Consider the following 21,848-nt stretch of genomic DNA (forward strand, 5'->3'; position numbering starts at 1 on the left):
TCTTTTAATTCAAAAGCTAAGGTCTTAAGTGCTCTTCATAGCGTGGTGTAGTGGTTTGAGCATTGGACTAGAACTTTGGAGATCAGGGATTGAATCCCAGCTTGGCCATGTAAACCTATTGGGTGACCTTGGGCAAGTCACACTCTCTCAGCCTCAGGGAAAGGCAATGGCAAATCTCCTCTGAACTAATCTCGCCAAGAAAATCCCATGATAGGTCTGCCTTAGGGTTGCCATAAGTTGGGAACGACTTGAAGGCACACAACAACAAATAGCTGTTTTGTCTTCCCCGTGGCTACAACTGGAACTGAAGATCTTTGTAAACTTTGTTCAGTACAGTAGGTAGACTAAGATTCTGTTGACTTAGAAAGTACTGAATACATGTAGCTCCATTCATCTCTCTTTCTGCCTATTTCTTTTCTTCCTCTTAAACACTTTTTTAAATTGACCGCTGTAGTAGAAGTGCATGGGTTAATTTCATCAGATGTAAAGTATGCCATGAAAGAACTGTGATAATTAAAATATGGGGAGGTTTCTATCTTAATTCTCTCTTGACTGCAATGACATCTGCTGGTAAACCACATTCAAACAAAAAGCATTGTTTAGAGATTCCTTCTGGAGAGACCTGTGCTCAGTGGGAGGCTCAATAAATCCGATCCTTCTAGCTTTATTTACCCGTACTTTTTATCTGCCTTGGATCCCTTTTTGGAAGAAAGGTAGCATATAAATGGAATACACACACACACACACACACACACACACACACACACACACCACCACCACTACTACTACTACTAAACCATGTCTTAGCCTGCACTGCTGTGCAAATTAATTCAGGAGAATGCCTTGGTAATTAGGAATGAAAGCGGATGTGTTAAAATTACCCCAGGTGCAAATATCTAGTTGTTGGTTTGGTATTTACTGCTTTTTTTTAAAAAATGTATATATATTGCTTTGCTGCCTGCACTAGAAACATTTTCTGTCCTTGGAGCAACTTAATCTGTGAAGGGATGAAAAACACACAAGCACCAATCCAGTTTTTCTGAAGAACATTCAGGATTAAATGCATCGGCCAAATTTTCCGACTTCTCCTAAATCTGAGGATATCACACTGCAGCTGTAATCCTGTATGGCCCAGCAAAGCATACAGACATATGCTAGGCTGAACAATATTTATTTCATTTCATTTTTATGCCGCCTTTCTCCCAAAAAGAGACCCAAGGCGGCTCACAATATAAAAGCATTTTAAAAACAATTGAAAAACCCTAGTTAAAACAGTATAAAATTAAGATTAAATAATACAAAAATTAAAAACATAATCTAAAATGCATACCCAAAATAAAAAAGCCACCCTGTCATGATTTTAAAAAACCTGCCTGAATAAAAAGATTTTTGCTTGCCGGCAAAAGGCCAGCAGGGAGGGGACCTGTCTATCCTCCCAGAGGATGGGAACAACCACTGAGAAGGCTCTCTTGTGTCCTCACCAAGTGAGCCTGGGATGGTGGTGGGAGCAAGAGAATGCATTCTCCTGAAGATCTTAAGGCTCTAGTAGGTTAGTATGGGGAGATACGGTCTCTAAAGTCGTCTGGACCCAAGCTATATAGGGCTTTATAGGTCACGAACAGCACTTTGAATTGAGCCTAGAAACAAACCTGTAGCATTGTTTCAACAAGGGAGTGACATGCTCTCTATAACTGGGCCTGGTCAGCAGTCTGGCTGCAGCGTTTTGAACTCACTGAAGAGTCCGAATAGTTTCCAAAGGCAGCCTCGTGTAGAGTGCCTTACAGTAGTCCAAATGGGATATAATCAAGGCAAGTCACTGTAGCCAGATCTAACATCTCAAGGAATGGGCGCAGCTGGCGCACTAGTTTTAGCTGTGCTAATGCACTCTTAGTCACTGCTGAAATCTGGGCATCCAGACTGAGTTGAGTCTAGAATACCCATCCAGCCATCCATCCAGCACAGGCAAAGTCACTTGTCTCAGGCAAATATATCACTGCTGACTTAATGAACCCTCTGAAGCCTCCCATGTAGCCATTCCATGCTTTGAGGGGAGTGGGCAGGATCCCATAAATGTCTGGCTAGATCCCTGTAACCAGATGCAAAATGATTACACCATTTCAGTGGATCTCAGTGCTGATGTTAACATTTTGCATCTGGTTATGGGAATGCAGCCAGATGCTTCCGTGATTCTGTCCACTTCCCCCAAAGCATGGAATGGTTATATGCAGGGCTTCAAAGACTCTTTAGCAAGTCAGCGGTGGTATATAGCTCCCCACAAAGCATGGAATGGCCATGCAGGGGTAACCGAAGTCTATTCAATAAAGCAAGGCAGTGGCTTTGGATGCTGCAGGAGGGAATAACAATTCACACAAGCCTAAAAAAAGAATATACCTATCCATAAGGGAAGTGTATGTGTGTGCTCATGTCCCTAACAGGATGTCAACCTATATGCCCAAAATGAGAGGTTGGTGTGGACTAAAAGGTTGCACATATTTAAGTTGCAACCATCTTCTGAGCTCCACATAATAGCTTGGATTGAGAATTAGTCATACTTAGAACAGACTCACTGAAATAAAAAGCAATGCAAAAACTGGTTGTAAAAATTGCTTTAGTGTCTTGAGGCTGTAGACTTACATAGTGAATCATTTCTAAAAGCTGGTATAAGAAGCAGATAGCTCCCTTCTTTGGAAGAAGAAAACAGGAGAATGTATCTTCATTAAATTAAATATTGTTATAGAAAATTTGTTACAGAAAAACATAGGACAGTCAGCCCACCCAACCAAGGACTTGCAATCCGTGAATCAGAACATCCACAGATGGCCCTGGCCCATTATTTCATGACAAGCAACGGGACTTGAGGTCCCACCGTTTTTGGCATCCAAACAGAACCACTGCAGATACAAAGAACTGACTGGATAAATTATTTTTGCCTCTACTTGAAAGAAATTATTCAAAGAAACTTCATTGAAAGCTATATGAAATTTCTTTGAATAATTTCTTTTCCCCAATGTGGTGTGCAATGAATAATCCCTTCATTAAGACAATTACAAATATTGCAAGAAACTAAGAGAGATGCTTTTAAATGGTTTATTCAGTTTATATATCTGGCAAAAAAACCTAATTTTCTTTTTTACAAACTGGTCTCTTTACACATTCGAGCAGGAATATTATAATGTCTGTCATCTTCAGTTATAAGGGTTACTATTGGCCAACCCTCTTCTGGCTCATTGGGGTAAAACGTGATGAATTCATCTGTGCTATACTTATACAGACGATACACCTGGATGGTATGCTGCAAAGCATAGGCCAGGAGAAACATCTCCACCTAGCAGAAAAAAGAGCGAGAACAAGTAATGCATTATTTAAAACAAATACTTGGATACTGCAATACAGCTAGGTTCTATGTGCATGGAAATAGGATTTACACACACATATGAGATTTGGATCAACATCACATCCATCCAAATCGGTACTAAGAAAACAACATTCCAGCCCAGTTCAGAGGACATGTTTGCACAGCAGTCACAGAACTATTTTCTGGGACTAATTTAAACAGTGGGATTCCTATGGAGGGGGGGACCCCATGTGCATTTTGATTCAATTCCTTTTCTATTTCCCTCTTGCTCTGTGTGAAGACCAGTTCCACATGATTCTCCAAAAGATAATGCTTTAAGAGATGGTGGGAGTGGGGAGGAAGCTCAGTGGGAGAAAAAAAAAAGAGTGGACTCTGAATTTTTTTAAATTAAAATTTCAAATTTCAAAATTTTATTTTTAAAAATGAAATTTTTGAAATTTTTATTCTTTTAATTTTTTTTAACTACATCACATTTTAACCAAATCTTCACTGTGTATATGTAAATACATTTAGTCTGTGATTGTGATATTGTAATTTGAAGGTATAATTTTAATTTTCTAGCTGTTTATGTCAGAACTATTAGCATTACATTCAGTAGTATATGGGAATTATGATTTACAAGTAATATTTGTACAAAAAAGCATTACTAAGGATTCTATATGGTATGAAATGGGAGGAGGTCAATGGAGGTGTGACACCATAAGTTACCGCACTGGGTGACACCAACTCTAGTGACGCCACTGGTTATGAGCCTATCACTATCTGACTTTATTTTATTTTTCTGTCTAGTAATTTTAACCCTCCTAAGGCACATAAATACATCAGAAGTACAGTGAGCCCTCTGTATCTATAGATTTTTTTTATCCACAAATTCAAGCATCCACAGTTTGAAAATATTTTAAAAATATAGAAATTCCAAAAAGCAAACCTTGATTTTGCCATTTTATATAAGGGACACCATTTTACTACACCATTGTATTTAATGGTACTTGAGTATCCACGGATTTTGTTATCCATGGGGGGGGGGTGTCCTGGAACCAAACCCCAACAGATATCAAGGGCCCATTGTAATAGAAGCAGGTCTTTTTTCTGCCTGGCTGTCTACTGTAGACCGCACACAGAGCTTACCTTTTAGATAAATGGCCAGTTTTTGTACATCATACAGTCAAACAATCAAAACATAAACTGGGAAGCTTTTGCATCTCATACATTCAAATGTTCAAAGCATGAACTTTATAATATGCCAGACATTAATATTAATGTATATAACATTTAGATGACCTTCCTACACATCCTGAGAAAACACTATTAAGTACAAGTCCAGGTTCTCTTACTGTTATGAGCAGTGTGCCCAATGAGACTGCATGTTAAACAAGCACACTATTCTAAGAGCAAGCTAAAACTTCCTCACACACAAATGAAGTTAGCACTTCATGTGACTGTGGAATTGTTTATTGTCTGGATCATTAGGTTTAGAGCAGCAGTCCTTCAACACTTCCATCTGGAAAACCCACCTTTTCAAACTACCAACACAAGATCATTCATGTGTTGCCATTATTTGCTTCCTTAAGAGATTTCCATTCATTTTTGATATGTTCAGTTCAATTACTGTACTAATTTACCCAGTTAAATGCATTGTTTTTTCTGGTTATTTCACCTTCACCCACATACATTTGATTGCACACAAAATCTGAGTTGGCAACTGGACCTACTCTTAATTCAGGCATAAGGAATTCTTTATTACTGAAGGACCAAATGCTAACTTGGGAAAGGTCTCGAGGCTGAATTTCAGCAACGGGCAGAACTAAGGGCACACGGGTAAAGCCAAAACAAAGTGGGCAGTGCCAAGTATAATTCTTACCAATGTTATCATTTACCCACTAAATATATTAAGCACACCATGTTTGTTGTTGTGTGCCTTCAAGTCATTTTTTACTTATGGTGAGCCTAAGACAAACTTATCATAGGTTTTTCTGGGGCTGAGAGTGTGTGACTTACCAGTCAGTCAGTGGGTTTCCATGGCTGAGTGGGGAATCAAATCCTGATCTCCAGAATCATAGTCAAACACTCAACCCATTATACCACACTGGCTCTCAAACACAGCATGTAAGTTTTAATGCTTTTAAGTAATCTCTAATCACTGATCAGAAATAACAGTTTTTTTCCTTGCAGTACACAGAAGAAAATTTCTGTATCTACAGCACTGAGCTGGGAAAAGCCAGCTCTTATCTTTAGTCAGTGATCAGATATAAATTTAGTGATTAGGGGGAAAGGGATGAAGGCTGCAGAAGAAGTTTCAATGTTGACTGGGGAATTCCAATTGCCTGGATTCAACATGCAGTTTGTAGGTTCTTCATCCTTGCTATAACTTATACACTAGACCAGCAGTTCCCAACCTGTGTTCTGTGGAGCCCTTAGGGCTCTGCAAGTCAAAAAGGTTGTGTACCCATACTCTAGATCATATTGTTATAGCTAACATTAATGATGGTGATCACCCACAAGTTTTCTATGGCAGCAGTGTAAGAATGTGGCAGCAATGACGTGCAGAGTGACCAAAACAGCATTTGTTTGACCAGGATTAAAAAAAGAAAGATCTATGCAGGTTAAACTATTAATGCCTTCATATTCACTTCAGGCTGTACTATTAGGAACTTTTTAAAATGATAATCTTAAACCAAGAAATTCTCACCCCAAATCTACCATACCTAAAGTCAAATTACCTATGCTCTCTGAAGGGGATGAGCATCCTCCACAGCAGTCAAGCACAAATGCCTCCCCCTGAAATAAGATCATCCACCATTCAAGGAGGTTTTGTTCTCAGATACATACTCACATGTGATGCTTCATGTCTGCCCTTGGGCTTTTTTAATTTCCTGCACCTTAGTGTGGCAGGTAGATCTCTGGATATCATTAAATCCTGCCTTGGGGTTTAAAGGTCAGTTAAATTCTAGACCAGACTGCACCAGCCTCTGTCTTCCTTGTTTCTAGCATACAACAGAGAATCACTCCTTGTTCTACAGATCCATAGAAAAATTGAGCTTACTTGTTCAAGGCCTCCTGTGTGACCAAGCTGATTTAAGTGGTTCTCCATTAACTGGGAAGGATTGCTGGATGTATCCCGAGCAAACAGAAGCCAAGCAAACACAGGGACCTCTTTTCCTTTCTCATTATCTTCATATAATTTGATAGCAGTGCTTAGCATAAGAAATTTCACAGCTTCATAGAGTTTGTACTCATCATCTTCACTTCTAAAAAGCTCATCACAAGCTGCTTGCCTCTCTGTGTGGGTTTTCATTTCAGCCATGGTTTTCCACTGCAAAGGCAAACATTCAAAGATTGTCAACAATGACACCCACAATCCAGCAGGATACACCTCTTCACCTTACTAGAGGCCTGTCTAGTTCAATTTTCCACTTGAAAGCAAAACCATCTGTATACCAGAGTACAATACACTCCACATCACAAGCAGAAGGCAAGTACTATGTAACTGAGGTGGTCAGAAGTTAGATCAGCTTCCATTATGACTAATGGCCACAAATTATATGTGATGAAGTCCAAAATGGCTGGAGGTATATGATTTGCCTTCACCTACTATAAAGCAGGGCATCAATAGAACATATAGCTCCAGCTGACTCATGCAAGTGAGCACAGGAACCGTTACAAGAAAAAACCAAAAACACAACTCCCTAGCCAGTCCGATGGACAGGAAATTTTTAGCTCAGCTGGCAGAACAAGCAATTTAGTATCCTCAAATTCATCCTGGGAGAGACCTCTCATGATTATTGCATTGTTCAAAACTTTTCTTCCCTATTTTATGTCACCCTGTGATGCCTAATGTATTTAATTCAGGCCCCTGTACCAGAACTACTAAGAGTGGATACCAGCAAGATTTATACATGCTATTCTCCATGTGGATTTTTATTTACTTAATGGATTTATACCATTCCTTTTAGAAAGTCTCTTTAAGTGAAAGGTTGCAAAACATTTAAAATACTTTGATAAAAGCCAGTCTGCATAACATTAAAAAAAACCACACAAAAAAACAAAATCCATTCCCTGCCCCAAAGTTAAATTCTGCCTTGTCTCCCGGTCCAAACGTTTACAGTAAGAGCAAGTGGTCGAGCCATTGGTTCATACACCTCCATGGGATGCAAGAACACTTTGTTTCTAAACCTAGCCCCTACCACCCTTTCCATCTTTTCCATACTCAAGGGAAAACATCTGAAAGGGTAACTGGCACACAGGAACCTGTTTCAGTGCCTGGACTGATGGTGCTGAATTGGTGTGAATAAAATTGCAAGCTCTTCTCCAATCTTTGATTGCAGGTTCTGTATATTGAGAGATTATGTTAAGTTGATAGGACAGTCAGACTCCAAATACAAGTAAAAAACACATGAATTTTTCAAACCTTTCTCTTTAGTAGCATTAAGCATTCTTTTATTTCATCCACCAGGTTTTCAACATTATTAGTCCATTTTTGTCTGAGTTGCCACTGCCCAAGCCAGTCATATTTGATGATCAGCTTCTGTGGTAGCTAAAAATTTTCAGAAAATAAAAAGTTAATATTTGCAACAAATTCTAATTATTTGATTCCATGACCCAATGCTATGGAACCATAGGATTTGCAGTTTGTTGTGGCTCTAGAGCTCTCTGAAAGAGGCTAAATATCTCACAAAATTACAAATCACAAAATTCCACAGCACTGAGTGATGGCAGTTAAAGCGGTGTCAAACTGCTTTATTTCAGCAGTGCAGATGCAAAGTAGTTGATTCCTGCTCTCTACAGCTCTTTAACAGTACTGGTTCTTTAGAACAGGGACAATTCTCAGCACCATCCAACACAGTCAGTGGATTGTGATAACTGCAGACCAAAATATCTGACAGTCTAAAGGAGATGCCTATTTCTGCCTTAGATTGGGGGATGGAGAGCAGAATCCCATCCAGATTTTTTTTTTTTTTTTTGCTGTTTTTCAAATGCATAAGTAGATGGCTGGTGAATTATTACATACAAATATCTGCTAAACAAACAAACAAAACAACAACAACAACAAATGCCATCTATCAAGTGATGTGTTAAATTCTGAGACCTACCATCACCATGTCCTCTCTTTGGAGGCAGTCTGGAAGCTGAGTAGCTTGGCTAAGGGCTTGAAACAATGTCGCTCTGACAGCACAATAGTTGTCCCCTCGTACTCTTCTGATTGAAATAAATCTGTGTGAAACTGCTTCGTAGCCCTGTATGGAGAGCAGAAACTGATTAGATGCACACCGTCCACAACTCAAAAAAACGAAAGGAGTTGTTCTTTGAAAGCTATCCAGAGTATTAAACCAACCCTTGGAAAAATTACTTTTCTGGACTATGATTCAGCATCTCCCAGCTAGCAACTGTGAATTTTTTCAGGTACTGATACTGCTTCAGGAACCCAGGTTTGAGAACTGATTTACATGTATATCACATAGTAATGTAAAACCCAGCAAAAATAGTAAAAACAGTAAAAATCTGCTCATGAACTGCCCACACTAAAATATAGGCCTAGCTCAAATAACCATCCAAACCGGTGCTTCTGAGGGGAACTAGCAACCATTTTCCCTTCTCCAATCTGCCAGGGACCAGTACTATTGATGCCCATTGTCTACAATTGTTCATTTCTTTCCTGAAAACTCTTCATGAACTAGTAGTTGACGGCTTATGGACTGGCACCATGGACTACTGCTTTGCGCAGTACTGTCCTAAATCACAATTAAGACATATGGGAATTTATTGAACCTATACCCCTGTTTTCTCTCTAAAAACTGGGACTCAAGGCAGCTCAAAACTATATTTAGAAATAAAATAAAATTGCTGGTCCCAACTAGAGCAAAACAGTTGAAACGATTACTGGATTTTATTTATTTATTTAATATCCTGCTTTTCTCCCATATGGGACCCATACTATTGCTAAATGGTAAACACACGTATGTAATTCCTATTGATCCAACAGTCTACTTGTGCTGGGTCTAGCATTTGGATGTAGGCCAATCCACTGTACTGGAATATTCAAACACAATTAAACAAATATTAAAAGATAACATAATTGAAAAATAATGTAAAAAAATACCCTAACAGATTGAATTTTAAAAGGCCATAGAATGGACCACACTAAGCCTTTCCGTCACACATCCCACTTCTCTCTCTACCTTTTGGTCCAATAGAAGTAGAGTCAAAGCTTCAGCATTTTTAAAAAACTAAGCAACATGAACTTATTCCAGTTTAGAGATCATTCCAGCTGTAGTTAGGTAAAGCAAACCAGGACCAAGCAATGGTTTTATATTTTATATAGGTTAGCAGCTTTAAAAATCCAGAAAGAATTTTGCAGGATCTGTGACAAAAAAGGAGATGGCTACTGCCTTCAAATCCTACTGGGTGAGTTTCAAAGAAGCACTTGGCTAATCACTGGAGCTAACAGGATATATTCCAGCATATCTGGAGTACCAAAGGTACCTACCTATTCATGGCTTACAGGGTGACTGAAAGAGTCAATTATTCCCCCACAATAGATGCTTCCTATTGTTACCTTCTGCAGAGTGGCAGGGGTTACTTTTTTCCAACCACAAAGAAGAACTAAGCTGGTTGCACTTAGAAACAAGGTACTGGGCTACATGAAGCCTTATTTGGATCCAGCAGGTCTCTTATTGCATGAACAAATGAGGATAAAATACAAGGGATGGGTTCTACTGAGGGAGGATAATTTTTATCTTAGACACTTTAAGTGAATCTTTTCAGAGCAAAGTACACCACCAATTTCAATTCAGAAAACAAAATGCCTGCACTATCAAAAAATCTGGGAAACAATCTTGACACACAGAATGAATCCTGTTGTGATCACTGGAGTTAATTTCATTAATATGTGTATAATTTGTGTGTGTGTGTGTGCGTGTACAAGCTATTATAATTCTCATCAGTATGTACGGATGTAAGGGCTGGACAGTGAAGAAAGCTGAAGATGAACAACTCACTTGAGATGTTGTGATGGAGAAGAGTGCTGAGGATACTGCCGACAGCCCAAAAGACAAACAAATGGGTCCTTGAAGAGATCAAACCTGAAATCTCCCTGGAAGCCAATGAAACTAAGCCTGTCATACTTTGACCACGTCATGAGAAGGCACAACTCACTAGAAAAGGCGATAATGCTAGGGAAGATGGAAGGCAGTAAAAAGAGAGGAAGACCATACACCCAATAGATCAAGGGGGTTAGAGGCATGGATTTGCAGGAACTAAGTAGAGCAGTGGAGGACAAGGGGTCTTGGAGATGTCTCATCTGATGGATCGCCATAAGTCAAGACAGTTAACAACATACAGTAAGTTGAGGGCAGTTAACAACGTGTGTGTGTGTGTGTGTGTGTGTGTGTGTGTGATATGTTACTTGTAAAGACTTTCATCTGGAAAAGTGGGATAAAAACCAATGAACATAAACACACACACCTAAGAGGTTAAATCCTGGTAATACAACTTTTTTATACTGTACTATTGCAAAGCAAAAGAAGATCAGACCTTTCGTATACATTTGGCTTGAGCAGTATTTCCTCTCCATTCTTCCTGGCAGTAATCCATAATGTCTACTTCAGGTTCAACACTTAGCTTATTTTCTAGAAAATCTGAATCACAATTAAGACAAGACAAATGCATTTTAGTAAAAAAGCAGGAGGCACAGTTCTTTGCCATTAAAAAACGTTAATTATATATACATAAAAAGAAATCCCAACATGCTTTTTGTCTGTCACATGATCTCAAAAACCTAAGATTTGCTTAAGCCTGTGTGGAAGATACTTGGTATGAGCATCAGTTTTTCAATAAAATGTTCAGGTAAAATCCTCTCAGCAATTTAAGTTCTGTATTCAGTTTAGTAGATCAGGTTTTTTTTTTAATGAGTTTGCTTTTACTTTGTATAAGGAGTGTTTCAAGTATGGATATATAGAGCACAAAAACAGGAACAGGTTGATGGGGAGATAGGACAAGGCTGCAAGAAAAAAAAATTAGTTACAAGATCTTCCCCAACATATGTGCTACTGCCTGCATACCCTAAAGGCACCAGATCCTACCTAATCTTGGAAGCTAAGCTGGGTCAGGCCTGATTAGTAGTTGGATGGGAAACCACCAATGAATACCAGGTGCTATAGGCTATATTTCAGTGGAAGATACGGACAAAACCACCACTGAGTATTCCTTGTCTCAGAAAACCCTACAAAATTCAAAGGATTGCCATAAGTCAACAGGTGTCTTGATGGCATGCACACACAGACACTGAAGGGAACTAAGGACTGCATGCTGCCCTCATTCTGCCATGAAACCTGGGCAGAAATAATGCCTAGTGGTCTAAAGACAAGCTAATGTCCTGGTTTCCTTCTATCAGGCTGAAGTTTCAGTGAAAGCAGAAAACTGACTTAAAGGGAAGCATATCTAGTTTTATCTCTAGGTACGCCCCTTAAAGCCAATTCCTTCTTTCACTATCCTTTCCTTTTAAACTCAGAAAAGATTTCTCCTTTCAAAAATCAAAAAGGACTGTAGGGAGAAATATGAACTGGCCCAGGGATGGAAAATGCATGAAACAAACGTGGGATGTATGAGGGCCGTCTGTAGAAGTTTCACCACAGCCTTGGATGACTAAATTGCAACTGTTATATGGACAAATGTAACATGCAGAATCACCCTAGGTCTTGTTCAAATGTTCATGTTCATGTTCTCCTATTTTATTTTGCACAGAGAACTGTCTGTAATCTTCTAGCTTTGGCAGACAATGGGCTCTAGAAATAGCAATTTTGTTGGAGAACATGAAAAGCCAAAGTGAATACTGTTTCTTTGGGAATAGCATCATATTTTTAGTGAAACTTTGCCCTTCTGATCAGCAATTTTGTTCTGCTGCAGGGCTACCCTAAGAAATAAAGGGGTTTACTTTTTATTTACTTAACACCTCACGTCATACACAAATAGTACTAAAATGTACCTGAGGAGCCTGTCCCACACTCAAGTAACACTTTTTCTCTCTCTAGTTCTTCTGCATCACGGTACATGTCCTCCTCGCTGCAACAACATCAATACACACTTCATATAACAGCAAAGGTCTAGTCCACATAGAGATTTCTTTTTGAGTAATACTCCGTATTAACAAACTTGATAATTAAAAAAAAAAACTACAGAAGTCAACTGCATCTTCATTTAAGCAACAGCCGAAGAAAAGGAAAAAGGAAAGGGAAGGGTAGTATTATTTGTAAATACTACAAATAATAATAAGCCAAAGTAAGTAACAGGAAGACACACCTTTTTGGGCTGGACTACAATATCTTTTTTGGTTGGACTACAGGCTGTTGCCTCCCAGATTTTAGAATGCATTTTGCTGGTGATGGCAGAACCTTTGGAATCATACAAAAGGGACACAAAAATCAAGTTGCATTCAAAAGCAGCCTGCAAACCTTACAAAATAGCTAAATGCAAGGGTAGTCCCATGTAATCTCTCCCACTCATAGAACCACTTCAGAGGGGGGAAAAGAAGATAGGTGAATCATGTGCTCACAACTGTTGAGACAAATCCCACTGAACCCAAATGGGATTTATTTTAAAAGCATTACATTAAGGCTCCCTTATAGTTGGTACTAGAAAAGCCTTGTGCATGCAACCAAACAGCTGGGTGGGGGCCATTTTACTTTTGATTGTAGCCCCTTGGGTTGTGTCATATGCTGCAAGACAAGATCCTGTTCCCTTCATGAATAACTTCTCAGAGGACCCTGATGGGAAATCCCACAGTGAAATCCCAGCAAGTAGATTTTTATTGGTGGTGGTGTGATTTACAGTTTATATTTTGCTATTTCCCCCCCACTTGTGTCTTCTTGTTTTAAACCAGGATGGGAATCATGTGGCCCTCTCAATGTTGTTAAGACTTTAGCTCCCAGTATCCCTGGCTGATGTTGCCAATGATAAAGAATGCTGAGAGTTGCAATTCAACAACACATAGAGGGCCATATAATTCCTACCTCACTTTTAACTGGAAGCAGCTGTTTTTTTATTTTGGATAAAGAAAAGAACTAATAAATTATAAATATTGTTGTTATTACTGGGTTAGATGCAGATGTGCCCTTTCATGTATGGACAACCTCTTCTGCAAGCAAAATGGTTCTTCTTCTTCTTTTCTAAGTAGGATGCAAGGAAAAATAACTGAAATCCAGAAATGTGCTTTTGTTCCCTCAGAGCATTGATACTCCCTGGCACAGCACCTCTGGGTATATGCTCATGCTACAGCTGTGCTACATGGAAGACTCATCTACAACTTCACAGAAGTAGCACCAGAGTGAGAATTTCTTCTGTGTGCACAATTCTGGACCTAACCCAATGCTACAAATAATTTGGCTAAATCAGGATGTTCCTCTTTTAAGAAAGCAGATCTGTAAAACAGGAAAACAAATAAGTGGCCAAGTAAAATGCATACCAAAATGAAATTGAAGAGGGACCAACTGTAGTTTGGTGATCACACTGTAAGGAAGCTGAAGGGGCAGCCATAGGGACTTCACCACCATCAAAATGCATGCTAAGTCATCCCACTGGACTGGAGGAGACAGCAACCCAGGATGGAAAGGGGCTTGGAAAAACAAAGGTAGTTTTTAGGGACTGGCACTCTGCTTATGGCCTGTTACAAACTGTCAAAATAAAGCTGCTTCGAGTTTCTTTGGAGGTATGCTGTTTAAATGATGCATGCATCCTAAGAATCTGGAAGCTGCACCAAAGCTGCACTCCAGAGCTTAGGAATGGAGTGTGTCTTTGGTGTGACCTCCAGACTCTTAGGACCCATGCATCATTTAAATAGCATACCTCCAAAGAGACCCGAAGCAGCTTTATTTTGGCAGTCTGTAACAGGCCCATGTGTCTCTAATAACACCTCCTCAGCAAGGTTCTTTCAGGCTCTGAAGATTGGCTGAAGCCAGGCTACACAGACTTTGCACCTCTTTTTTCCCCAGCAGCTTGTTTATCTATTCCCTTTTTTTGTTTTGTTTTTAAGAAAGACTTCACTACATTTCCACCGATTATGTCTTACAGCGCAAGACTTGCCTTGGAAGCTAAGTACAGGGTCCATCTAAACTGTCCAATTAATGCACTTTGACACCATTTCAACTGCCATGGCTCAATGCTATGGAATTCTGGGTTGGTTATTTAATTTTGTGAGTTATTCAGCCTCCTCTGCCAGAGAGCTCTGGTGTCACAACAAACTACAAATCCAAAGATTCCATAGGATAGAACTGCCATGACAGTTTAAAGTGGTGTAAAGCTGCATTAATTCTGCAGTGTGGCAGCATTTATATACCTGTTAACAAGGTTTTAACCTGCAGTTAAGCGAAATACCATGAAAACATTAAACTCTGCTTCATCTTGGCCTTGAAAAAGCTACTCGCAGTAGATGGTGATAATGCCAAAAGGTTTACTCTTCTTTTCCCTGACCACATACCCTGTGTTTCAATAAAACCTGCTTAGAGTACTATAGGGAAATATCACTAGATAAGATACTAGGAATATGTAGATCAAACTTGCATGCATGTCCACTGCTGTCAATGTTCAGAGTCTTCTCAATGGCTGCTCCCACCCTCTGGAACTCCCTTCCACAGGAGACTAGGCTGGCTCCTCTCTGCTCTCTTTTTGCCAGCAAGCAAAGATTTTGTTTGTTTAAGCAGGTTTTTTAATGAGTAAGCAGGGAAGCTTCTTATTGGTATGCTTTATTCATCTTTTTGTATGTCTTTTAAATGACTTTATACTGTTTTATGTGGTGATTTTGTTTTTCCATTTTTATTATTTTTTAAAGTGATTGTTTGGGAGCTGCCTTGGATGCCACTCTGGGGGAAATGTAGCATACAAATGAAATAAATAAATAGTAAATAATTGTGCCAACATGTGCATGCATGCACACACACAATTTGTTAGCATAGATGAGGGAAAAGGAACTTGAGGAAAGCTTCCCTGCTTGGAGGAAATTATTTCTTGCCAGAAAGGAACAAGTGAGGCATTTAGAATTCTCTGCTAAACCATTTTTAATTTCTTCTAAACTACAATTCCAAAGGTATGAAGAGTGTCTGTCTACACTACAGAATTAAACTGATTTATTTCTCCACCTCTATCTTCCCAGGATACCATGGTATCTTCTGAACACCTCACCAAATGACAAATCCCAAGATTCCTTGGGTTGGGACCAAAACAAATGCAATATAGTGAACCCTTTGTATCCACTGAAGTTTGGTTCTAGGATCAACCGTGGATACCAAAAGCTGTGGATGCTCAAGTCCCATTAAATACAATGGTATAGTGAAACAGTGTCTCTTATACAAAATAGCAAATCAAGTTTGCATTTTATATTTTTTAACTGTATTACTCATTTGAAATTGTAAGCCATCCTGAGTCACAGTTTTGGAAGAAAGGAAGGATACTATTTTTATGATTATCATCTCTCTTTTTAGACATTTCCCTGTTTTATTAACTGTGGGATTTAAAGACTGCTTGGCCCAGAAAAAAAGGCTAACTACTCTGATTATGCAGTCTGCCACTTAAAGAATTAAGATTTCTTCTTCTTCCCACATCTATTAATCTTTTGCAAGCTATTAGGATACTTACCATGGTCACTATGAGAAAAGCAAGCATCAAAGTAGAGATTTAATGCAAACCAGTTGTTTTCTCTATTTATCTATTCCCCTCACCCCAACTAGAGAAATTTGGGGAAAGAATAGATAAGTAAATGTGCCAATTTAAACAAGGATTTGAAATTACATTGTGAGAATAAGATGTAACCTTATTAGCCTGAGGCAGTGTTAGTGTTGGTGCAGACACAATATTAAAAATGCTTAAAGCAGACAATGGAAGAGATGAAAGAGTTAATGGCAAAAAGGGAAGGAAAGAGCCCATTTCCCCATATTTGCAAAATGCATTTTGGAGAGAGTCAATACTATATCCATAGTGGGTTGTAAGGTCTTACTTAATTGAAGAATAATCCTAAAGCAAATGAAAACCTGCCAACTCTTCCAATGAAATATATCCTAATTGTATTATCTATCACATACTGTATTAGGAAAAATGCAGTTCAACAAATCACAACATATGAAATTGGATTCTTCAATGAAACTTTGATGGCTCAAACTCACAAATCTACAGAGGATTCCATGGGGGAAGAGATGACTGATGTAGACAGTTTTCCTCTACTAATGTGGGAATTATCTTGGTGGGGTTGAGACACTATTGAACTGTCTCTCTGAGCTTTCTTTGTACAAAGTTTATTGTCTTCTTTGTCAATTAATGCAGGTTTCCCTTTGTGGCTGGTGCCTGTACATGTTGGTGCCATTTTCTCATGAGGAGTACATTTTTCTTTTTTACTCTTGGGAAACTGTATGCCAAAAAAACGTTTTTTCCGTTTCTCTTCTGTGGTAACAGAGGGGCCAGTTGCGCTCTTTGTCTTTTGCTGTGACATCCCAGGGCTATAAGAAAAACATATGGAGAGAAAAAGCAATCCGTATCAGGATTTAAAGCTTCTTAACTCTTAACACAGATAAGCAAGACCAATATGGATGTGAAGCCATTTGAGAAGGAGTGAAGTCTAACAGAGAAAACAAATGTCTTGATGGCCCCATACAGACAGGCCAAAAGAAAGGTGCTTTGAGTCACTTTGGAGGTATGCTGTTTAAATGACACATGCATCTTAAGAGGCCAGAAGCTGCACCAAAGCTGCTTTCCAGTCCTTAGGACCGGAGCGTGGCTTTGGCATGGCTTCCAGCCTCTTAGGGCACATGCGTCATTTAAACAGCATACCTCCAAAGTGACCCAAAGCAGCTTTATTTTGGCCTTTCTGTTAGCTAACAAACTGAAGAAGCTTTTTCTTTGGAGCATTTGAATATTGTTAACATCGTTTCTACAACCTACAGGGCATAAATGGTGAAGGGAAAGATGATGAGCGACGGAATCAACATCGGTGCATCTACACAGTAGAATTAATGCAGTTTGGTGCCACTTTAATTGCTATGGCTCCATCCTACAGAGTCCTAGATCTGTAGTTTTGTGAGGCACTAGCACTCTTTGGCAGAGAAGGCTAAAGACTTGTAAAACTACAAATCCCAGTGTCAAACTCCATTATTTCTATAGTGCAGATGCAGTCCATGTGACCACAAGTTGCCCATCCCTGGTTTGGAATACTGTATAAGGCAGAGGAGACAATTGGATGAAACCTAGATGGCACTCAACAACAACAACAACAAAAAAATCCATCTAAAGAGTATGAAGGGCAGGATCACTAACAAGCTGTCAAAGATAGACAGCCCTTTGTTAACAGGATCTTAATATGAAGAACAACTCTTGTATAAGAAATTGTGTGTTTCCATAATGAATATGGCAGATGTTTCAATTTGATCACAGAAATCCACCATCAAACAAAATCTCCACCTCAGTTACACCAAGCAAAAGTGATGTCTACATTTATCATGCGTATACAAGTGATATCTGTGTAAAATTAATTACACAGGAAATCAGTGTGCACCAGAAATCAAAGCACATTATTATTTATTTTGTTAAGCTGTCACTGAACCTCAAGTGCAAGCATTTTGTGGGGGGTCAGTTTAACAAATAATTCTTTTCTTCCCTTTCCTCTTTGTCTCTCTCTCTCCCTCTCCAGCTGTATTATAGAAGGAGTCATGGGAAATCAGCTGCAACATTTGTGGATTAAATACACAAAAGTGGGAACAAATGAGAAAGCCAGCAAAAAGAAGAGGAGACGTACAAAAGACCCCTACCTTTGAACCTATCACCATCTTTTACTAGAACAGGTGCTGCATATTAGCTTACATTTCTCCTGACTTGCTCATTTAATTCACCAGAAAGAAACATTGGCAAAACCTGAACTACATAATACATAGCCTTGGTCAAGAAAAGAGCTTACCATTCTTGGCTGTCTTCTTCCTGGCTAGTGCTACTGAGCTTGACTCGCTTTGTACTGTCTGTAAGGATTGTAATGCCAGGGCTAATGCAAACTTGTCTTTCTGGATCTGATCTTTGGTCGGTTAGTTTGTTCTCATCTGAAGCAGCAGCAGTAGCGAGAGCAATAGTTCCACCCTCGGTTGGCGTGCAAAATGGTTCATCTTTACCTCTGCTCATCTCTACAGCGTAAAAAAAAAAGGTAGTTTCAAGTCTAAAGGCTTTTGGAAGGAAAGGAAAAGAAAAGGTTCTGGCAAAAAACAAGAAATTGGGGGATACAGTTGGCCCTCCACATTTGCAGCTTTGATTTTTGTGGATTTGATTAATATGTTCTCTCTAGAAATCTCTAGATCCTCCAGTGTGACTCGATTGTCAACTTCTGCCAAAAGTCATGCTGGAGGACCTAGAGATTCCTAGAGAGAACACTTCTCTAGGCATTTGTAGGTCCTACAGCGCAATTTCATAGTCATCATCAGGCAGATCTTGACCACAATAAAGCTTTAGGCCTTGGGGGACCTAGAGATTCCTAGAGAAGTGTTCTCTCGGGTAAAAACATAGTGGTTTTTTTTATTTGTGGCCTTTCTACTTTCACAGGGGCCCCATGCCCCTAACCCCAGCAAATGTGGAGGGCCCACTGTACACTGTACACTCGGCCATTTGGCTAAGATCAAGTATACACTGTTTTATAAAACATAAGCAAAAGTCAAATCCAAAATACCCATGCGAACAGTGGATGATTGCCTCCACAGTTCATTACTTACAACCAGGTATGTTTGGCTTGTTACAGATGTAAGGAATAGGTTGGATCCTGTATAAAGTTTCAGACCCTTTATGGCAGCCAAACCTAAGCATGCTTTTTTGTGTGTGTGTTTGTTGTCGTTAAGTGCCTTCAAGATGTTTCCAACTATTGGCGACCCTAAGGCCATAAATTATCATGGGGTTTTCATGGCAAGTTTTTTCAGAACAGGTTTGCCATTGCCAATCTCTGAGGCTGCGAGAGTGCGACTCACCCAAGGTCACCCAGTGGGTTTCAATGGCTGAGCAGGGATATGAATGAATCCTGGTCTCCAGAGTCCTATTCCAAAGCTCAAAGCATAGCTCTCATACCTGATCATGATTCATTGTGAAGAAACAGGATCCGGATCACCATATAAGAGCTGCACAAGGGGGACTTTCCACCAAAATCTGGACATTATTATTATTATTATTATTATTATTATTATTATTATTATTATTACTATTTTCAAAAAACCCACCAGGATCTGAATCCCGGAGAGCTGGAAGCTGGGCTTCTGTAGTGCAACCACTTCACTGGGCTGCAATGTACTCAGTGGGACATGGGGAGTGCATCTACACTGTAGAAATAGTCCAGTTTGACACCAGTTTCACACTCATCTAACAGAACCCTGGGATTTTTCCTCTTTAGCAGGAAAAAAAAGCAACAAATCCACCAATATAAAAAAGAAGTAAAACTACAAATCCAAGGATCCTGTAGGAGGGAGCCACAGCACTTAAAAGAGGTGTCAAAATGCATTCTTTCTACAGTGTAGATGCACCTTGGTTTTGCCTAGGATCAGGCAGCAGCAACAGGCTGAGTCCCTTGGCTTTAAAGTGTTACAGGGGGGGAAATACCAAGAAAAAAACGCACATCAAGCATTAAATGCTGGAGTAGGAAACTTACCTGGCAGCAGCCCTTGAATAGCTACATACAGCACTCAGCAGGATGGAAGTGGAGTCTCTTCCTTTTCTTTTGTAAAAAGGATCCCTTTGGCTTCCGCCTCTTCTCTTGCAGAGCTTGACACACAGAGCCACACAAGGAGAGGCTGCTTCTGGACTCACTGGGAACCAGTTCCCTCCTCTCTCCTTCTCTGGAGTGGAAAGTGGGGCTGGGTTTCAGCAAGCCAGGATCAGTGCAGCTGTCAGGGGGAAAAACACAATACAAACACAGGGAGCCTCCCTCTTGCAAAGTCCTGCAGCCTTGCATTTGATGTGCAAGGAGATCAGAGGCATCCAAGCTGCCCCAATCCTTTCTCACCTTTTGCTGCTTTTCTCCTTCCTTCCTTCCTTCCTTTTTCTCTATCACTGCAACCAGATCCCTGCCTCCTCTCTTTTTCCTTTTTCTCCAAAGAGGATTCAGAGCCATCAGAAAAATGCAGCCTATATTCTAACTCCAAAACAATATCCAAATTCCACCATGACACTTTTATGGAGCCAATCAAAATGCACAAAATTCATGTTTGCAAGCAGTTTTGTGCATTTTGGATGTTCTTCTCCTTTGCCAGGTGGTTATACTGCATTGCTCTATTGGCTGCTATGCTCCTTTGCTAGCCCTGGATGTGTCTTCTAAGTCAGGCACTTGGTCCTAGCTCTATAATTTCCCTTGGCTCAACCTCCTCCTCCTCCTTTCTCTAGCTCTGCCCACGTGGGACTACATCTCCCACAATCCCTTGCAGCGAGTCAAGCTGCTTTCTCTTGCAAGTTGCAGCAGCAGAGGCATTTCCTGCATTTGGCTGCCAGGAAGGAGTGTCTCTTTTGCTTCCCCATAGGAATAATTGTTTGTTATTATTAATTTTCATGCCATGAAAATAGGACAAAAAGTTTCTCAGTGCAAATAACAAAGGCAGAAGCAAAAGACCTAAGGAAAAAAGGAGAGGGGGAAAAGAGAGAGAGAGAGAGAGAGAGAGAGAGAAAAGAAAGCCACTACATGTATAATAATAATAATAATAATAATAATTTAAATAAAATAAATAATAAAACAATATTTTAAAAATCACTTTGTCATTAGATTGGATTTTGGAGATGGGACACAAATCTAAACATGACAATCATTTTATATGTCATATGCACCTTATACACACTACTTGGAGGCAATTATATACAATTTTTAATACATATGTACACACACACATTTACACGAAACAAGGTTTGTGCACACTGGACCACCAGAAAACAAAGGTGTCACTCTTTCAGCCACTCATGGACATTTTGGAGTATTGGAGCATCTTGGCTTTCAGAATGCCAAATAAGAGAGATTGAACCTGTATTTGCATATACTGTAAACAATACCTTGGAGATGGGATCCAAGCCTAAACATGAAATTCATTTTATATTTTATATACAGTCAGTGTGGCGTAATGTGATTTGCACTAGACTGTGATTCTGGAGTGCAGGGTTCAAGTCCCTGTTGGATGACCTTGGGCAAGCCACACTCTCTCAGCCTCAGAGGGTGGCAATGGCAAACCCCCTCTGAAGAAATGTGCCAAGAAAACCCTGTAACTGGTTTGCCATAAGTTGGAAATGAAGGCAAACAACACACACACATTATACACATAGCCTGAAGATAACTTTATAAACTGTATTTTAATAAAATAATTTTTATTCAATGCTTGATTAAAACACATATAAACATAAACATTATACATATCCAAACCTAAGAAAACAAACAAAAAGGCTAGGTAAAACTAAGGGAGGAAAAAGAGAGAAAGGAAAGGAAAAAAAGGGGGGAAACCCTCTTTACTCCTCTTTTTACACA

At 39.5% G+C, this 21,848-nt stretch overlaps 1 protein-coding gene across 2 annotated transcripts in view; it reads right to left on the minus strand.

Moving 5' to 3' along the window:
- The window catches only part of OTULIN (OTU deubiquitinase with linear linkage specificity), a 28,169-nt gene extending 7,536 nt beyond the window's left edge, over nucleotides 1-20,633 (minus strand). The window contains exons 1-9 of one of the 2 annotated variants that reach the window (XM_042462788.1): nucleotides 19,998-20,628; nucleotides 18,282-18,498; nucleotides 16,501-16,830; nucleotides 12,336-12,412; nucleotides 10,886-10,989; nucleotides 8,446-8,589; nucleotides 7,764-7,889; nucleotides 6,399-6,668; nucleotides 3,074-3,325 (exon numbers count right to left, since the gene is read on the minus strand). In XM_042462788.1, coding sequence (XP_042318722.1) covers nucleotides 3,131-3,325; nucleotides 6,399-6,668; nucleotides 7,764-7,889; nucleotides 8,446-8,589; nucleotides 10,886-10,989; nucleotides 12,336-12,412; nucleotides 16,501-16,830; nucleotides 18,282-18,496 — 1,461 coding nt within the window. In that variant the 5' untranslated portion in view covers nucleotides 18,497-18,498; nucleotides 19,998-20,628 and the 3' untranslated portion in view covers nucleotides 3,074-3,130. Of the gene's footprint in view, nucleotides 1-3,073; nucleotides 3,326-6,398; nucleotides 6,669-7,763; nucleotides 7,890-8,445; nucleotides 8,590-10,885; nucleotides 10,990-12,335; nucleotides 12,413-16,500; nucleotides 16,831-18,281; nucleotides 18,499-19,997 lie in introns of those variants that run through there. The other variant, XM_042462789.1, reaches the window with a different exon arrangement.
- Between the last annotated feature and the right edge of the window lie 1,215 nt (nucleotides 20,634-21,848).

This window comes from Sceloporus undulatus, chromosome 4 (assembly GCF_019175285.1).
Source record: "Sceloporus undulatus isolate JIND9_A2432 ecotype Alabama chromosome 4, SceUnd_v1.1, whole genome shotgun sequence".
NCBI lineage: Eukaryota > Metazoa > Chordata > Lepidosauria > Squamata > Phrynosomatidae > Sceloporus > Sceloporus undulatus.